Source organism: Podarcis erhardii, assembly GCF_964252035.2.
Source record: "Podarcis erhardii genome assembly, chromosome: 6".
Classification (NCBI taxonomy): domain Eukaryota; kingdom Metazoa; phylum Chordata; class Lepidosauria; order Squamata; family Lacertidae; genus Podarcis; species Podarcis erhardii.
This window is the reverse complement of record NC_138510.1, coordinates 97,809,530-97,827,790: the sequence shown is the minus strand read 5'-3', so window position 1 is coordinate 97,827,790 and position 18,261 is coordinate 97,809,530. Positions and strand designations below refer to the sequence as shown.

The following is an 18,261-nucleotide window of genomic DNA, read 5'->3' as shown; positions in this document are numbered from 1 at the left end:
CTTGTCCCTGGGTGTTGCTAGGGCATGAATGACCACTGTCCAGGCTACCTTTGTCCAGGAGGTGATCATGGTTAGCACATCAGTCTAAGCCGGTGGAAAGTGCTTTGTGCCACTGATGCCATTTGAGCATCCAGAATTATGTCCCAAACTAACAACATCTCTGGACTGCAAACCTGTTCCTTTAACAGAGGATGCAGCCCATCCAAGACAGAACTCCACCTCCTTGGTCAGATGGATAATTACTGACAAACACTCCCTCTTTCTCCTCTGGCCACACTTTAATATGTTGTTTTGTTTCTCAAAAGGAAAAATACGAAGAGGTTTTCCTGCATGATGAAATGGCTTCTCAGCAAATCAGTTCTGCGGAGTCTTTGCGCTATGCGCCCCCAGCTCCAAAGTCAACTTTGCCAAGAAAACTCCATGTGAGGAGCCGGACTCCAGCCCAGCCCACCATCATCCGAGGAGTCACTTACTATAAGGCCAAAGATCCTGAGACAGAAAAAGACCTCGATGACCGTGAGTTGTCCTTTCAGGACTGGGTGGGAAGGTTGCAGAATGGCACTTTCAGAATTCTGGATCTCAGGGAAATGCTGGCAGGCAGCTTGCGACACTTGCCGTCACTTTAATTCTGTTTACAATGCTTTGAATAATATATGGGGGGGGGGATAGCAGGTGAAATTTCAATCTCTTGACAGGATGGTGTTTTTAAAAGGACCACTGGGGAAATGGGAGCAGAGGAATGGGGATGTGAGCCTGAAACCATGGGAAATTCAAAATGGTTGGAAAACTTGAATCTTGGAAACAGAAGCAGTTACTCCAAACTGAAGGTATGTAGAAAGGCCTCAGCTGTGGCCTTTTAAGGCCAGGAAGAAGAATTTCACGACGACTCCCTCCCCACATGGCACATGGGATTTCCTTTCTCTTGCTGTGGCACAGAGAACGTTATATGTGGTGTGTACGTGTTTTCAGGACAGCTTTTATTTTTATGATTGAGTGAAATTTGATCAGAAACAGGATATAGGGTTTAGGAATCAGCGAGGCGTTTTATCTCCTGTGGCTCATTACTCATTGAGCAGGTGAGGGGGCGCTTGTTGGCATTCCCTTTCAGGGTGTGGATCCGCTTGCAGTCGAAGGCACCTGGGGCTCTTTTGCTCTGCAAGTCACTTTCTGTAGGGCACCTGTCCTCTGCCACAAGGAGATGTTCCTGTCTCCAAGCAGGAGAGATGGATGAACTAGATGGCCTCTGAAATTCCTCCCAAAGCCAATTTATATTGTAATTATTTTGATAATATTTCAAAAAACAGCAACAGGGATGTAGGCTTCTACGTTCCTATCAGTAGCTGGATGGGAGGTTGTGCATGTAATAAAGTTCTATGTATGTCCTGCTTCACCAGCTAGCGCTTCATGGGCCCAGGAAACAAAGGGGGAATCTTGCCAGTCAGCTGTTCAGGAGGAGGAACAGGGAACCTGCATTCTGGTTCGGTTGCTCTTCCTTTCCTTCCCGCATGAAACTGCTGATCAGGAGGATTCCATTTTCTTTTACAGTGTGCAGTCCATTGGACTGGGGTTAGAATCAGCAGAGTCATTTTGGACATTTAATATTAACATGGAACCTGATTCTCAGCTTTTAAGCTCCTAAGAACTGAGTCGCACATTGCTTTCTTTTGAGGTTAACATTTAAGATGTTTTAAAGATGAGGCAATTGTAAGAGAATGTGGGCCTGCTGAGAGAAACAAGGGAATGGCCTCCTGTTGTTCATCTAAGGATACCCAGTTAGGCCAGAGTTCACCGTGTGTTCCTGGTACTGAGCCAGTTCCCCCCAGCATGGTAAACCGTAGTTAGAAGTTAATCATGACTGTGTCTTTCTGAGCTGTTTGTCTCCTCCCTGCTAGTGCACAGAGGAACATGTGGGCCTGTTTTATACTGAGTCAGCCCAGTACTGTAGTTCATTTAGTTTAGTATTGTTCACTCTACACTGACTGGCAGAGGCTCTCCAGGGCTTCAGAGATGAAATCTTTTCCAGCCGTACCTGGAGGTGCCAAAGAGTCAACCTGAGGCCTTCTGCATGCGAAGCAGTTGCTCTACTATTGAGCTACAATCATTCCCAAACAAACCAGGACCCCTGACTTACTGGCATGTCCAAATCAATGATTGTGGTTTGTTTCTCCCTCTACAAACCACAGTCTGTATGTTAGGAACAAACTCTCCCGGCTGTGGGTGGTGGTTTTTTTGGTCACAAAGCAAACCGAAATCCCTGGCTTAGATGTAGCATTAAGCCCGTGGCTGTAGTGTGTAGGGTAGCAGGGAGGAGGCAAACAGGCCAGAAAGGGGCAATCATTTTAAACCATCTCCATCCACACCGTGTTCAGGAGGGAAGGGTGAACCCCACTTCTTGTTCTGTGTCTCCAGCAGAGGACGAGCATTTCAGTGGTGAGAGCCCAATTGATATGCTGATTGAAGACCAGCTATTGCAACACAGCTACCTGCCAAATATTCCCATGAAGAAGCAGCTGTCTGTGGAAAAGCCACTTATTCACCAAAGCATCAGGCTCATCAAGCAGCATGCTGCAAGCATCACATCTTCTGGAAAAGAAGCATCTGCAACAATCAAGCTACCCCTGTCCTCTGCCATCATGCCTCCCTCTGTTGAGCCAACACCAGTGTCTACCTCATCAGATCTCCCTACAGCCAGCAGCCATTTTGCAATGACTTTGGAGCCCACAGCAGCCACTGGAGTCTCCTCAGTGACTGGCTTGGTGGATGAAGGCGCCACATGGCCAACGAAAACAGCAGCTCAAACTGCCACACAGGCTTCCACGATTGTGGCAACCCAGAATGCTTTTGACACAAAGCCCCCCATGGCCAAAGCAGCCACAACAAATTTCCACACACAGGCAACAGCTCAGCCGACTTCAGCTGCCACAACCAAAGCGGTGCCCCCTGCAGCCCCTGCAAGGCCTAGCCTCACCGTCACACCCACACAGGGCCTGGACGAGGAAGACATCCGAAACAGCATTGGTAAGCTTGTGTCCTCCTTCCTTCACATTGATATTGCTTTAATCCAGACTTGAGACCAGGGTGTTGGTGGAGCTCTCTTTCTCACCCATCATGCATTTGACAGACTGAGAGTAAACGGGGCCTGTAATATTGTTTCCTCCAAAACAAAACTTGGCTGGTCAAGCTTGGAAGAGAAATGGAGCCACCTCAACATTAGGTAAGCAAGCTCCACATATTTAGGGGATTCCCTAAGAATGCAGAAGCATTTTCTTTTGTAAATTTAGAAGACGAACAAAAATGGTCTAAAAAGGACCTGTGAGTTTTCAGGACCTACCAAATGTTGACAACAGTTAAGCTATGGAATACTGAAGGTGACAGTTGAAGAGAACTGGAGTGGGATTGATCTGATTAAGCCTCTGATGGTGCCCTTTAGGTAGAGATTAGGTTTGGGGAGATGTTTTCAAGGAAAGAAGTATCTCTTTCCACAGATACTGATGATACTGAGTAACATTGAATAAAACAATTGGACTCTAAGTGGAAATAAAATAACTAGTATTAGGCGAGGCAATATAGCACTGTAGCTCAGTGGCTGAGCATATCCCTAGAATCTCCCATCGGATCAGGTTGTGGATGCTGGGAAAGATGATGCCCTTTTGCCAGCCAAGGTAGACAAGGCTAGTGTAGATAGACAAATAGTCTGATCAGATGTAAGGCAGCTTCTGAAGTTTCTTAAGAGTTTTGCAATGGTCGTCTAAACTGCCCATGTCTGATGCTTATTAGAGCTACAGACTTTAGGCACAGAAAAGCAGAAAAACACAACACTCACATCTGCTGCTCAGCCACATGGAATCAGGTGCCAGAGAAGCAGCTCTCGCATGCCTGTGACAGCAGAAAGGCTACGCTTATAAAGACACAGCGATGGGCGGCAGGAGATGGTTGGTTAAACAAACTGATGTAGGGCAATAGCAGGCCAAGTTCCTTTTTGTTTTCCAAAAGGCGCTTGTGCAACTGAAATGAAATATAGCAAATTTTGTTAGGAAAGCAAGCAAATCACTTAAATCTGAAGCTAAAGTGGCATTGCTTTTCTGCAGATTAATGGATTCCCCCTTTTCTGCAGATTAATGGATTCTCTTTCTCTGTGTGCACACGTGCATATGTGAGTGAGAGAGAGAGCGCACCAAGCACTATGTTATATGAGGAAAACTAAATTCTGTGAATTGACCAGAAGCAGAATAAGGAACAGAAATTGCAAAATGAGAGAATGCATGCAAGTATTTCCTGCTGATTCCTTTCCCATTGATCTGCAGGGGACTCCTAGAATTTGACTCCCTCTGGGGAGAATTATCTGGTGTCTTGCCTTGATGTTTTAAAGGCCCTGGACCAGGGTCTGTTATCTGCTTTGCAGAAAATGTTAAGTTCTTGAGTTTTGTGGGCTGCATTGGTTACTGGCAAGCTATGAGCCTGTCCATAATTTTTTTTGTATATGGCACATCCTCTGTGCCAACCCTGCCACGTTTATTAATATTATTGATTTATTCATCCATGTATTCCACAACATTTATATACTGCTTGAGTAATCCTGTCTTGATGTAACCAGGGCATGGGCTGCTGTGGCCAGGCCTCCGATCAGAGCTGTCATATCAGTTGCAGTTGGTAATAGGCACTCCTAGCCACAGAGGCTACCTAGGCCTCCAGTGACAAGCCGGGATCCAGAAGCAACCCCAGATTGTGAACCTGCTCGTGTAACCCCCTTCAGAGTAGGCAATTGACCAATTTCTCTGCCATAGGAACTACTCACCCACACTGCCTCCATCTTGCCAGGATTCAGGCTCAGCCTGAATTCAGATGTTACAGAGAAAGAGAGCTGAGTGTCAGCGTACTGAGGGCACCTGGCCCCCAAACCCCTACTGTCTGCTCCCTGCAGCTTCAAAGAAATACAGGCAGCTCCCCATTTGCATGGGGGTTGCACTCCACATCATCACACACATCAGTGGGGCACACATAAGCCCACCCCTGTTCCGGGGCCAGAAAAAGCGCATGTGTCAGCGGCCACACATGCCTTGAATGCGCACTAAATGGGAGTTGCCTGTATAAAATAGCAGATAAGCTGCTGCCCTGCAGTACCCCATAGCATGCCCACCAGGGAGCAGAAAAGCTCCTTCCCGGTGCTACTCTCTAGATTTTGTCCCATATGTAGGGCCAGACCCACTGTAACACAGTGCCCCCAATAACTGATCAGTAAGGTATTAATAACTGGATAATAAGGTATGTAATAAGTAGATGAATAGCTTGCTTTGTTGCTGCTAGCTCTGTCTTTCAGCTGCTAATCACTTTAATTCACTGGCCAATTCCCATACTTGTGTGTGCCATGTTAAAGGGAAAGGCGATTGCGCGGGGGGGGGGAGAGTGGCAAGCAGGGAGCAAGCTATGCTCACCCTCACCTGCCCACCTGTAAGGTTGAGGCCAAGGTTGCTGAGATAATGGCCGTATTTGAAACACTATGAATGCTTCAAATGTGCTACATACGCAGTGCAAGGTGTTGCTGTGATAGTCGTTATTTGCTGCTGTGATTTATTAACAGGCCAGTGCAAGGACACCTTGTCTACTGTCTCTGGGCCCATGACCCAGAACACGTATGGGCGGAATGAAGGGGCTTGGATGAAGGACCCCCTTGCCAAGGACGAGCGAATCTATGTCACCAACTATTACTATGGCAACACCCTGGTCGAGTTTCGGAACCTGGACAGCTTCAAGCAAGGTCTGTCTCGTGCTGTGTGATAAGATGCCTGAGAGAGAAAGAGAGAGGCTGAGTGTTAGTGGCGGATCCTGGGTGGATTCAGAGCAAAGCCAAGGCACACTGTTGAATTGCCCCAGAGTAGGGCCATTAAGGAGTCTGGTGGGATGGAGATGGGTAGCGTTGATTCAGCAGTTTGAGGCTAGAATGGGCATAGAAGCATGAAGTCTTTGAAGCTAGTGAACTGCAGATCAGAAAATTAAGGGGACCCCAAATAGTCTATCCATTTTTTTTAAATGATATTTATTAAAGTTTCCATTAAAACACATAAACACACAAACATACACAAACAAAATACAGGTATAATTTCAATCCCCCCTTTTTTCCCCTTAAACCTTATTTCCCCGACCTCCTCACACCTCCCCCTTCTGTATTATAATTTCATTATATCGGCTCAACAAGTTCTTAACTTATTTCTCAACCTTAACTTAATAATTTATTTAAATCATGCTTTTATTTTCCTTTTCTTCTTTCTTCCATTCCTCAATTTATTTTTAAAAACCTTATATCTATTTAATTAAAAAAACCCAATTTTAACTTAATCTTAAACCTTTTTCCTAAAGTCGACCCAAATTTCCCTTCCACGATTTTCCCACATTCCATAAAGTTGCAAAATATATATATAAAAAAAGAACTTAACAAATTATATTTTAACACCCTTTGGATTCCCAAATCCCACCCTCCCTTTCCCGGTTTTGATCCCCAAACCAATGTCCATCAGTCCATCTATTCTCAACCTGGATCCCAAACTTCCGAGGCTTTTAGACCTCTCTCAGTTTCTCTCTGCCTGTTTTTTTGACGGTCCTTTATATTCACCACCAACTCTCGAAGAAGCTCTGTCCCAATAATGTCCATTTTTCTTCCAAGCAGGCCTCTGTATTTAAAAGTGGAGCTCAAATTTTGTTTCTTAAATCTTTTAAATCCATATGCCCCAAAAGCTCCATCTTCCATCTTAATCAGATTTGTACTACCAGGCCTCTGGTCTAGCTTGATCTTCCGCAACCTTGTGGCTTCACCTTCATTTTCCACCAAATCCTCATATATCTCTTCGGGTTTATCAGATTTCTTTTCCTCAGCTGCAGCAGCTTCTGTTCCAACTTCAAGGGCTTTTGGTTCAACAACAAAGACTTGTGTCAAGTCTCTTCCTGTTCCAACAAAATTATTTACTGTTTCATTCAATTCTATTACCCTTGTAGTCAAAATATCGCTCTGGTCCTGGAGCTTTCCCAGGAGATAGAAGGTCCTATTCAGCTCAGTGAGTATTTTTCCACTTGCAGCCATTTCTTGCAATGTCTCAAAAATCCCCTCTAGGGGGATTATGTTTACTTAGTATCTTTCCAGTTCAATCCAAAAGTCCAATGTAACTTATTTTCCTTTGTTCCCAGCAATTTGTATCCAAATTAAAAAAATCTAACCAGCAGAGTCACCAGAAACAAAATTTCCTTTTATTCCCCAACTTTGACAGCTAGTTTGACAGCTGTCAAAATCTTCTGTATCTTTTTGACAGGCTCTCTCACGGATCACTCCCGGGTCTCGGGGGGTTACACTTTAACTTTCCAATCCGACTCTTGTCCTCCAGCCAAATTAATTGTACTGTCCAATCGCAAAATTAATAATTTTTCTTCAAAAAAGACAAAGATGTTTCCCTCAACTTTAGTTATCTAGTCCTTGCTTTAGATTATCTACAAGGCGGGCCGGGGGGGGGGACTTCCTTTATACACCTCCCCCGATCGTACCGAATTTAAAAGAAAAAATTTCCCTTTTAAGTCCAATTTCCGTATTACTCACGGGTTGTTGCTTTTAGTCTGAATGTTTAAAGGAAAAAGTCAGCGCTCTCCGTCCATGGCATGCGGCTTCGCTCAGCAGGGGAAGCAGAGGACTCTCAGCACCGCGCTGCTCCCCGTCCCCCATTCCGCAGCCTTTAAAAAGGCTCCTTTGCAGGTCGGGGGGGGCGTTAATGGTGCCCGCCGAGTCACCAGGTCCACAGGCATCCACACCTGTGGTTTTTAAGGGTCCCTGCGTCGCCGTTGCGGCAGAACCCGATCCCTACTGAGCCGATTCCGTCCGGAGCTCGGAGGGAATCCGCCATTAGACGTTGGCGCTAACCCGGAAGTCCTCCCAAAATAATCTATCCAGCACAGGTTGTTCCCACTTATGCCCAGAAAAAACGCTCCTTCATCCATTAATACCACTGGACACTACAGCTGAAACAAATACTTGAAATCTTCCAAACTTGAAATTTTGAACATGGACCTTTACCTCAGATTTTGAACACTAGATGTATTGGCATAACCTGATTTTTATTTTATTTTTGCAGGGTCAAATATGAAATCTCATAAGTTGTCCACTGTCAAATATTAAATGCCATTACATAACATCTGTAAGATATTCTTAATACCGGCTAAAACACTACTACTTGTCAAATAATGAAATCAAATAACTTAGATCAGCCGCGTAATCTCAGGCCATGGGGGGGGGGATGTGGGGTGCACCCCCAAGGGGTGCAGTGCGTGGAGGGAGCCTCCTGCAGCTGGCCTTGCAAGGCGCACCCAGAGCACACGCACGACAGCCCCTCCATCCCCTGGGACAGAGCTGGTGCAGCCAGGCGCCTCTCTTTGCCTGACCAAGGGACAGCGCTGTGGCTGGGCTTGCACACATTGCTGCTCACTCCCCCCTCTCCACCCCTAGATCAGGCTTGACCTGGGTATGGAGTTGCAGCTGGTGGGGTTGGGAGCGAGGAAGCTGCCTGTCCCTGCAGCTCGTTCATGCGCTGGAGCCAAGCTCCATTGAAGGAGCCTGTTGTGGGGTGCCTGGATGCACCCCCTTCAAAAAAGTGTGCCTGGGGCCACGGCCCATTCACGCTACGGCACTGACTGAGGTATCTCAATATGTCAAATAATAGAATATTCAGAGAAAAACTACTGAATATTCAACATTAATATTCACAGAGGAAGATCTTGGGAAATAAATTAGTTTCAGGTCTAGTTAGAGTAGAGGGAGGTGCCAATGCCAGGTCACCAGCTTTGCCTGACTTGAGGGGATGTGGCTGAGGAGGTGTTGCCTGGCAGAGTCCCAAGAGCCACACTGAGAAGCAGTTGAACTCCCACTGCAGGCCTGAGGTTCTCCACCACTGTCTTACACTGACCGGCCGGTACCACACTGCATGGACCAATAGCCTGATTTGGTATAAAGCAGTTTCCTGGACTCCTTTTTGAGCCTCCATAGGAAACAGGTGAACCCATGAAATTAAAATCAAGGGTGGTAAGAGCTGTTTGTCAGTGGGAGGTGGTGGACTCTCCTTCCTTGGAGGTTTTTAAGCAGAGGCTGGATGGCCATCTGTCAGGGATGCTTTAGTTGAGATTCTCGCATTGTGGAGGATTCCCTTCCAACCCTACAGTTCTCTGTTTCTGTGATCTCTGCCCCTTAGGTCGATGGAGTAACTCATACAAGCTGCCATACAGTTGGATGGGGACAGGCCATGCGGTCTTTAATGGCTCTCTCTACTATAACCGGGCCTTTACCCGCAACCTCATCAAGTATGACTTGAAGCAGCGTTATGTGGCTGCCTGGGCCATGTTGGAAGATGTGGCCTATGACGAGGAGACACCTTGGCGGTGGCGTGGCCACTCTGATGTGGATTTTGCAGTGGATGAGAATGGCCTGTGGATCATTTACCCAGCCATTAATTACGAAGGCTTTAGCCAGGAGGTGATTGTCCTCAGCAAACTTAACGCCAATGATCTGAGCACTCGCAAGGAGACCACCTGGCGGACAGGCCTGCGCAAAAACTTCTATGGCAACTCCTTTGTCATCTGCGGTGTCCTCTATGCCATTGACAGCTACAACAAGAAGAATGCTAACATCTCTTATGCATTTGACACGCACACCAACACCCAGATCATCCCCCGCCTGCTCTTTGAGAACGAGTACTCTTACACCACTCAGATAGACTACAACCCCAAGGACCGGCTCCTCTATGCTTGGGACAATGGCCATCAGGTCACATACAAAGTCATCTTTGCTTACTGAGGACACAGTGAGATAATGTTTAAAGGCCACTAGCACCTTTTTTAATAAATATTTTTTTATTGTACAATAAGAGTAAATAAGGTTTTTTTGAAAAAAAAACTTTTTTCTTTTTTTAAAGAAAGAGTGGATTGTAGATCAGTCCACATCCTAAGCCAACCCTTTTATTTTGGACATAATCCTGCTTTTGTTTTTATACTGAATGTGCTGCCTCCTATGAAACAATGGAAAATATTGTTCACTAGACCTGCTAAGTGCAGACTCTCAAATAATGAATAATAAGGCAAAGGGATGCGTTTCTAACAGAAGACTCACACTTTGGATAAGAACAGGGCCCCCGCCCCCATTTTTTATAATAAAACATCAATGTTAAAAACTCAGTAAAACCAGAGTCCTGCTCACATTTTCTTCTGCCATTGTATTTGTCTAGTCGCATTGTATACTCTGGGCCATAGACCCTGTAACTCTTGTCGCTCCTGCCCCGGTTGCTGTCTTTTGAACCCTGGGCTGGGAAAGATGTTGCTAGATTCTAACTCCCCTCATCCCTGGCCACTTGCCATCTGTGGTGGAGCTGATGGGAGTTGGGAGTTCAACAAGATATGGAGGGCCACAGGTTCTTTCCCTGCTTTACCCACAGGAGTCTGTATGGGACAATTCAGGCTGAATTCCTAAACATACTTGCTAGGAAATGAGCCCCATTGAACATAGCAGAACTCCCCCCTGAGCTAACCTGTACAAGAGCAGACTTGCAAGAAAACAATTTGACTCCTGTGCTGGAGAAAACTTGGAAGTAGACGAATGCAGGCCATCCCTTCGTTGTTTGCTCCTTGTACTGGGCAGAACTCCTTCCAAACAGGCTTTATTCAGCTGGTAGATCTGTAAGACAACTATCCCCTTATCCCATGGTAGCTTATAGAGCAGGACTTTGTCAAAAGCTTTTTGAAACTCCAGATGTATACTGCCATCCCTTCTTTGTATGTATGTATGTGTGTGTTGATATTTTAAGAACTAATAAATAAAATAAATTGCTGAAGCAAGACTTATCTTTTCAGAAGCCATGTTGATTTTTCAGCAAACCATTTTCTGCTCAGTTTCTAATAATGCTGGCATTCTACCAATTAGGCTGACATGTCTGTAAATTGTGAGACCTTCTTTGCTATATATAGCAATGCATTGGCATTGCAGGCTGGCCAGTGTTTCCTTTCACCAGGACCTGGTGGGAGCCAGGGTTGCCAGGGCTTTTCCTGCTGGCAGGTGAGCTTCAGCAAGGAGCCAAGGATGAGCACCTGGGATGGGGAGGGGGTTGGGTCAGCTGTGCTGCTTCTGCTCCCTCCACGTCTGGCACGCTCTACTCTCCTGGCCTGGCTTTGGCTCCAGGATGTCCTAGGCAGCGCACATGACAGTCAGCAGCGTGCAGGGTAAGGGAGCACGCCTCAGGAGCGGCAGCCAGGTCCAAAGCAACACCCCTGGAGCCTGTAGGCCGTGCTTCACTTCCTTCCACCCGCCAGCACCCACTTCCCGCCTTGTCCCCGTACAAGCCGCCTGACTGACTGTGGGGGAAGGAGGGAGCACCTCTGTGGGGCAGAGGAGGAGGAGGAGGACCAGGCCCCTCTGGAGACCAAGAAGCCTCAGAGGCAGCGGAGGCCGCCTCAGGCCGCCTGGAGTTCTAGAGCAAATCTGGTGTGCACGCAGGGCTGGAACCGCAAGGCTGTCCTGTGCCAGCGTGCTGCAGCTCCTGCGTGCTTCTGCCTGGCACCATCCCTTCAGCTACTGAGAGGTAGGTAGTGAGAAAGAGGCTTATGGGGTGCCCTCAGCCCATCTCTGGGTGCAGCAAGACCAGCTTACCAGTCGTGATTTGGCGCCAAAGGTGTGGGAGAAGGAACATGGCGACTCCTGGCACTGCTTCCACCCAGGACTGTAGCTGCTGCATCAATCCCGACAGTTAAGCTCAGGGAACCTGCTGCCACGGATCAGACCCACCCCAGCCCAACCGAGGTTTGGTCCCTATTGTTGTTAGTGGGTGAGTGCAGAGGAGACAGAAGATGGCAGCGCCCACAGGGGAGGCCTGAGGCGATAAGGGATTCCCCTTGATGATGCGACCTTTGCCCTCAGAAATGGGTCCGACCTCCAGATGTGGCAATAACCATACTCATCCTTTTAAATCAATCAATCAATCCCCCCCTTTTTGGTTTGCTTTGTATTTTTAGTCAATTCCCCCCTTTTTCTGGGGGGGTCCCCTTCTTTTAACTTTTTCTCCCCTCCTATTTCTACTCTACTTTCACTGCCATCTCTTAATTATCACCAGCTTTTTAATTTTTTACTTTCATTTTCTATTACCATTATTAAATCTTTCAATAATGATCTTTCAACACCTTTTATTTTTTATCTTATTCATTTCTTTTGCTATCACGTGTAGTCGAGTAAGATTGTCTTCCATGAATACGATCTTAACAGTGTGTCTGTAGGTGACTGTGGAGGTCAATTCTGGATCCGCCCATCCTTGCACAGCGGAGACATAGATTTTCAGGTCAGCAACTCAACTACCCAAGTTTGCTATTAATAGTACATAGGCGTTAGTTGGGTGGGAAATATATCTATATAATATAACACCCAGTGCTGGGTGATGGGGCCAGTGCTGCAAGATGGAATTTGAACTGAATGCACACAAATAAACCAAACATCACTGAACTACACTTAAAAGGTTTTTAATTTATTTTTTTTATCTTCTAAAGAACAGATACAGAAGTAGTCCCTGATTTTGACATCCTGGCTGTAGGATGCCTTCAAGCCAAAAGCAGATGCATCACCTCAGGTACAAAACACACACAGATCAAAACTATATCCCTCCCCCAAAACAGTTCATACAAACAGAAGAAGTTACTAACTGGGTCAGACATTGAAAACAAATAAACACAATCCTGGAAGAAGGAAATAACTTAGTACAAAAAGACAATGTGCACAATGATGCCTTTAACTTCTTTGTGGGGTGTTAACAAGCACACCTGGGCTTGTAGAAAAAACTGGTCTAAGCTTGGGGGGGGGGGGCAATCAAAATGAGATCAACTCAGAAATGGTCTCTGCTTAGCTTCTTCTGAAAGGGAGGTTTTCAGTTTTAATAAAGTGTTCTGCAAGAGTTGCGTCCGAAGCCAAGGGCAGCTGGCCAGTTGCAGAGAGGCAGTGCAGAGGCTGGCAGGAGGACAGCCGAAAGCCGTGACTTTCACATGGGCTAGACAAGAGATTAATAAAGGCCCTCAAGAAGGGGGAGGCTTTTAAAATAAAGCATAGCAGTGCCCTAGCACTGCTCTAGTTCATACTGTAGCTCCTTGAACTTGCATTACTCCCCCACCCGCAATGGGCCAAGACTAGCACTAGGAGAAGGATGTGAACCTGGTGCACTGGGCATCCCCAAGGAACCCTGTGTTATGTATAGCTAGGACATATCTACCCAACTTAGGCCAGCATGTTGGGTGAATGAAAAATCAAAACTTGACAAAACCAAGCTTGGTGTGTGTGTGTGTGGGGGGGCTGCCTGATTTGGCTGGTAATTGCTTGGCAGGGCCAAAAACTCAGCAGGATTCTAAATGCACCCTCAAACCATACCCTTTATTACAGAAAACGTTTGGCTATACCAAAACTGCTTGCTTCAAACTGTGTTATTGGACCATATGAGTCTGAAAAGCAGAGGAAAGCACCCCAAAATGGTTCACCCTTCAACTATGCAACAGATCCAACACTGTAGCCTTCCTACTGGATTGTGCCCCTCTTTTTAAAGCCATCGTGCACTTTCCCCAAAAAAACACCTTTCCAAAAATGTTTCTGTGTATATTTCCATTAATATTAAATTGTGCAAAATACGGCTTTCTACAGGGAACTGCTTTCAGGATGCTGAGATTTCTTTGTGCCACAATGGGGTCTCAGCATCCAAGTGAACAATGCCTTCCTTAATAAAATAATGTTTCTGAACCATTACTCAGCTTCCACTAGGAGCCTGCAAAATTTCCTCTGCTGGAAAAATGCAGCAGAATCCCTCCATGCTCAAAGGCTCTTTAGCACATATACCCTGAGATGCAGTGGGGGGTGGTGGTGGTAAAGACAATGTATGGTGGAGTTCCACTCACATAAGCACATTTTGTAAGAGGCAAATTCACCTGTTGCATGGTAAAATTCTGGCAAAGCAAGGCATTTTCTTAGCATAATGGACAAATAAGAGCTGGTGCATATATTGTTGTTGTTTATATAGTGCTGTCAATGCGCATAGCACCTTACCAGATAAGCATGAATGTTGGGTCCTTGGCCTGAAGAGCTTATAAATGAAACATGGGAGACAACAAAGGCAGGAGAAGAAGATGGAGACAAGCTAAATTGGGACTTGTCAGAGGTGGCCTCTCTCCTTTGGAGCATCTTTCCTGCTGATTTCTAGGCCCCAGTAATAAACTCTTAGCTGATGCACCAGCTAGCTCCTGGGTTTTTGGTTTGTTATTTTAAGAATGTTTAGGGTTGATGCTTTTCAATTTTCATTGCCATTTTGTTATATTGTTTGGGCTTTTCCTTATGTTTTACGTATGTCACTTTTGATACCTCGGCAGAAAGTTAACCAGTAAGTTATTTCAGTTAAAAAGCAATTCACTTTAGTTACACACTCTGAGCTTTAACTATAACTACCAGCTTATTTGCACAAAATAATTGAGCACAGGAGTGGTGTACTCCAGTGAGCAGGGTAAGTTCAGATAAGCTTCATGACTGCACCTAACTTGACAATGCCACTTTCAAATCAGCTCAAACGCTGCGGGACAATTTACCGTATTTTTCGCTCTATAACACGCACCCGACCATAACACGCACGTAATTTTTAGAGGAGGAAAATCCGTAGGCATGCCACCCGTAGGCATTCCCTCCATAACACGCACAGACATTTCCCCTTACTTTCTAGGAGGAAAAAAGTGAGTGTTATGGTGCAAAAAATACGGTAACCCCTCCTGCTGCCAGTCATAGAAGGGTGTACAGAAGTTACAGCAACTGCATCTATAAGCCAGGATTTCTCTACCCTTGTCTCATCCCATTCATAGGAGCTTCTACTGCTACTTCCCAGGTATGTGTACCTGACATTACTTGTGCAAGTGTTATTTGCACAAATGTAGTGGTATGTACAATGTCTGAACTGACTCCCTTTTTCTATTTTAGAAACAGGCAACAAAGGAAGCAAGAGGTTGCTGTAACACCTGCCCTGGTCATGCCATAGCGCGTTGTTCTTCTCTGCTGAGAGTGCCTCTGGCATGAGCTTAGTTTTCTCTTGGGAGAAGGCAGCCATTCTTGCTGTAAGTCCTATTTGCTTCAACATGCATTTAACAGATGCGTAACACATCATCCCTGACTTACCCTTATCATATAAGTTACCCTGAGCATATCTATATGGAAAGACAGCAAATATATATATTTAAAATAAATAAATATAAACCTTAGCCTCCTGGCTCTAGCTTCTTTTCCCTTTGCATGATCCATCCATTTTCTACAAGAGCAGCACATTCTCCTTTCCTATTTCTGACAATTTCAAAGCACATCCCAATATGGGCGCTCTATATGCCCAATATGGGTACTCAATATGCCCACGTGCTCCAAAGGAGTGGGTGGGGGAATGCAGGGAACCTGCTCTCACTGACTGTGGACATTTAACTGGCTCTGGCTTTGGTAGCCTTTGCATCTTCTTTAAAAGGCACACCCATTCCCAGCTGCCTAGAAGCTATCCCCTTTTTCCTGACACAGTAGGGATTTGCACAGCTACAACTGTTCCCCAACACAGCTTTGCTTTGGCTTCCTTCTGCAAAGCCCAAGGTCATTACACACTGTTCTATGGCCTTATCAAGGCGATCTGTTCAAATATTGTTCATATTACGTATTAGTGTTTGCAGGACAGCTCTGCCATGTCCCATGTCCCCAGGCAATGGATTTAGAAGAAGGGAAAGTGCTTTCTTAGGCTAAAAATAAAAATCTAAAATCAGATACAGTGGTGCCCCGCAAGACGAATGCCTCGCAAGATGGAAAACTCGCTAGACGAAAGAGTTTTCCGTTTTGGAGGTGCTTCGCAAAACGAATTTCCTATGGGCTTGCTTTGCAAGACGAAAATGTCTTGCGAGTTCCTGCGGGTCCCCCCCTTCCCCCCTTTTTCTAAGCCGCTAAACCACTAATAGCGCTAAGCCGCTAAGCCGTCAATGGGCTTGCTTCGCAAGACGAAAAAACCGCTAGATGAAGAGACTCGCGGAACGGATTCTTTTCGTCTTGCGAGGCACCACTGTATATGAGAGAACATGCGAAGGAGACACTCACAGGAGAGTTGAAACACCACAGCCTTAAAGCAAATTCTGGAGAAGAAGCCTCATATCCATTAAGGCCAAAAGTGCATTTAGCTACAGTTGCTAAGCAAAGTTTAGCAAACTGAAGATTGGCCACTGAGTGTGTATGTTTCTCTGTGAGTCTGTGTGTAACTGACAAGGGGCTCTTCCAAAGTCAGTTTCAGTTCCCTCTGTGCAGGCTGATACTATGAGTCCAAACTTGAGGTCACAAGCGCCAGCCAGCAAATGCTCATAAAGACATGTCCAACCACATTCCAGACAGCACTACAACTTTGTAACCCCACTAGCTAGGGAAATAATTGCTTGCCCATCAATTACACATTATTAACTTGAGGGATGGATAACCGGTAGCATCACCAAAAGATCTATGTTTATGATACAACAGTTATCTTGAGGTTGAATTAAACATCTGAAGCACTAGAAGCAAGCTGTCTTGGGAGACCTTCATCTGCAATCCACATCACCACAGCTGGGAGCTCCTTGTTTTCTCTCCCCCTCTACTTTTGCCATCGATCAAATCAAAACAACCAAAAGCCCACTTCACCTATTTTTATACAACCAAGTAATGTTTTAAAAGCATCCTGCATATTACTGGAACAGTAGCAATGGTACAAAGCAGAGGGGATGGATTGGGTTAGTAGTCTTAGAGGTTTATTTGATAGCCTCATGTTGACTGTGATAGACTCTTGACTGAGGCAGGACACTGCCCATAAAGCTGCCATAGCAAACCCATTAAGAAGCAACCAGGCCAATTGGTCATTCCAGGGTATTAAGCCTGACTTTCGGAGCCTACTGTGATGATTCTGTGATGGCTCTCACAGCAGGAGCTGCCTCTGGGACAGTTGGAGGAGAGCTGTAGAAGGATGTTGTATGGTTCCTCTGATGGTCTCGAAGGTAATGAGGGATGGAGGAGCTTTTGATGTGCAAGATCCTGGTGTCCATCACTTCACAGTCTATCTGCATCATAACTTCGTAGTCTTGGCCATTGATTATTTTCTCTACAAAAGTGAAAGGAAAGAGTCATAATGGGGAAAACATTTCCGTAACTGTATGTATGTTATAACATAATCTAACATAACAATATACATGCAGCTGCTGTACAGAAAAGTTGCTCCTACATTTCTTACAAACTAATTCATATGAAATGAACAACACTTTGCATGAACTAAAAAGAAAGCAGCATTCTATTCCATTTGTTACTGGGTACATTACTTGGATGGCTTGATGCCGTGAAGTGGTCTATAAATGTGTATTACAACAACTACAACAACAACAACAACAACAACCAAACAAACAAATTGTTGTGGAGTGCTTTCCCACAAACTCAAAGCAGGTAACAGTCTATAAAAAAACAGGAATAACCCCACCACACTTAGAACAAACAAGAACAACTAAAAATAAAACAAACTTCAAAAGGGAGTGATACAGAGTAAATTATCCAAATGACCAGTAGGGAAAATATTTTACACTTGTTACACTCCAGTAAATATGTCAATTTCCAAAGACACCCAGGTTTCAAAATTTAGGACAGACCACAATAAAGTCCATGTTCCTGGCATCATGGGCAGTATCAGCTGGCCTGATTTCAATTGGCATGTGGACACATACAAAGAGAGGCAGTCCTGAAAGTGTGTTCCAGAGCATGTTGATTAAAGATACTACGAAACCCAGATCCTCCTAGACCAGGGCTGTTTATCAGCCTTCCAGAAGTTGCCGAATTACAAAACCCAGTACCCTCAGCAGTCAGACCCATGGCTGAGTCTGATGGGGTTGGAGTTCATCAGTATCTGGAGAGCCACAGGATCCCCACCCCTGTCCTAGATGTACTCAAAAATTAGAACTAAACATCCACCAATGAAAATCAGTCCTGGTTGGATAGCATTTGGAAAGTGATCAGTAGGTTTTCTATTTATCAAGAAGGAAGAGTGAAGAATCTCACTGGTTTCCAAGCAAAGCTGTATAAAAGTATTGTATGGTTTTTAACCTGATTCCTCTGCTGTGCTTAGCTGAAGTGTGAGAAGTTTTAATTTGCTTTTCTTCTTTTTTGGGAACATGCCAGCTGTTCTTTTGCACAAGCCCCATGAAATGAGGACAGCC

At 45.3% G+C, this 18,261-nt stretch overlaps 2 protein-coding genes across 4 annotated transcripts in view; one reads left to right on the top strand and one right to left on the bottom strand.

The window, feature by feature from the left end:
- OLFML2B (olfactomedin like 2B) overlaps nucleotides 1-10,850 on the top strand; it is a 28,016-nt gene extending 17,166 nt beyond the window's left edge. The window contains exons 5-8 of one of the 2 annotated variants that reach the window (XM_081867319.1): nucleotides 306-516; nucleotides 2,413-3,018; nucleotides 5,579-5,755; nucleotides 9,219-10,850. In XM_081867319.1, coding sequence (XP_081723445.1) covers nucleotides 306-516; nucleotides 2,413-3,018; nucleotides 5,579-5,755; nucleotides 9,219-9,820 — 1,596 coding nt within the window. In that variant the 3' untranslated portion in view covers nucleotides 9,821-10,850. Of the gene's footprint in view, nucleotides 1-305; nucleotides 517-2,409; nucleotides 3,019-5,578; nucleotides 5,756-9,218 lie in introns of both variants that reach the window. The other variant, XM_081867318.1, reaches the window with a different exon arrangement.
- A 5,607-nt stretch (nucleotides 10,851-16,457) lies between these two features.
- The window catches only part of ATF6 (activating transcription factor 6), a 79,763-nt gene continuing 77,959 nt past the window's right edge, over nucleotides 16,458-18,261 (bottom strand). For both annotated transcript variants that reach the window (XM_081867326.1, XM_081867325.1), the window contains exon 16: nucleotides 16,458-17,162. In XM_081867326.1, coding sequence (XP_081723452.1) covers nucleotides 16,954-17,162 — 209 coding nt within the window. In that variant the 3' untranslated portion in view covers nucleotides 16,458-16,953. The remainder of the gene's footprint in view (nucleotides 17,163-18,261) is intronic.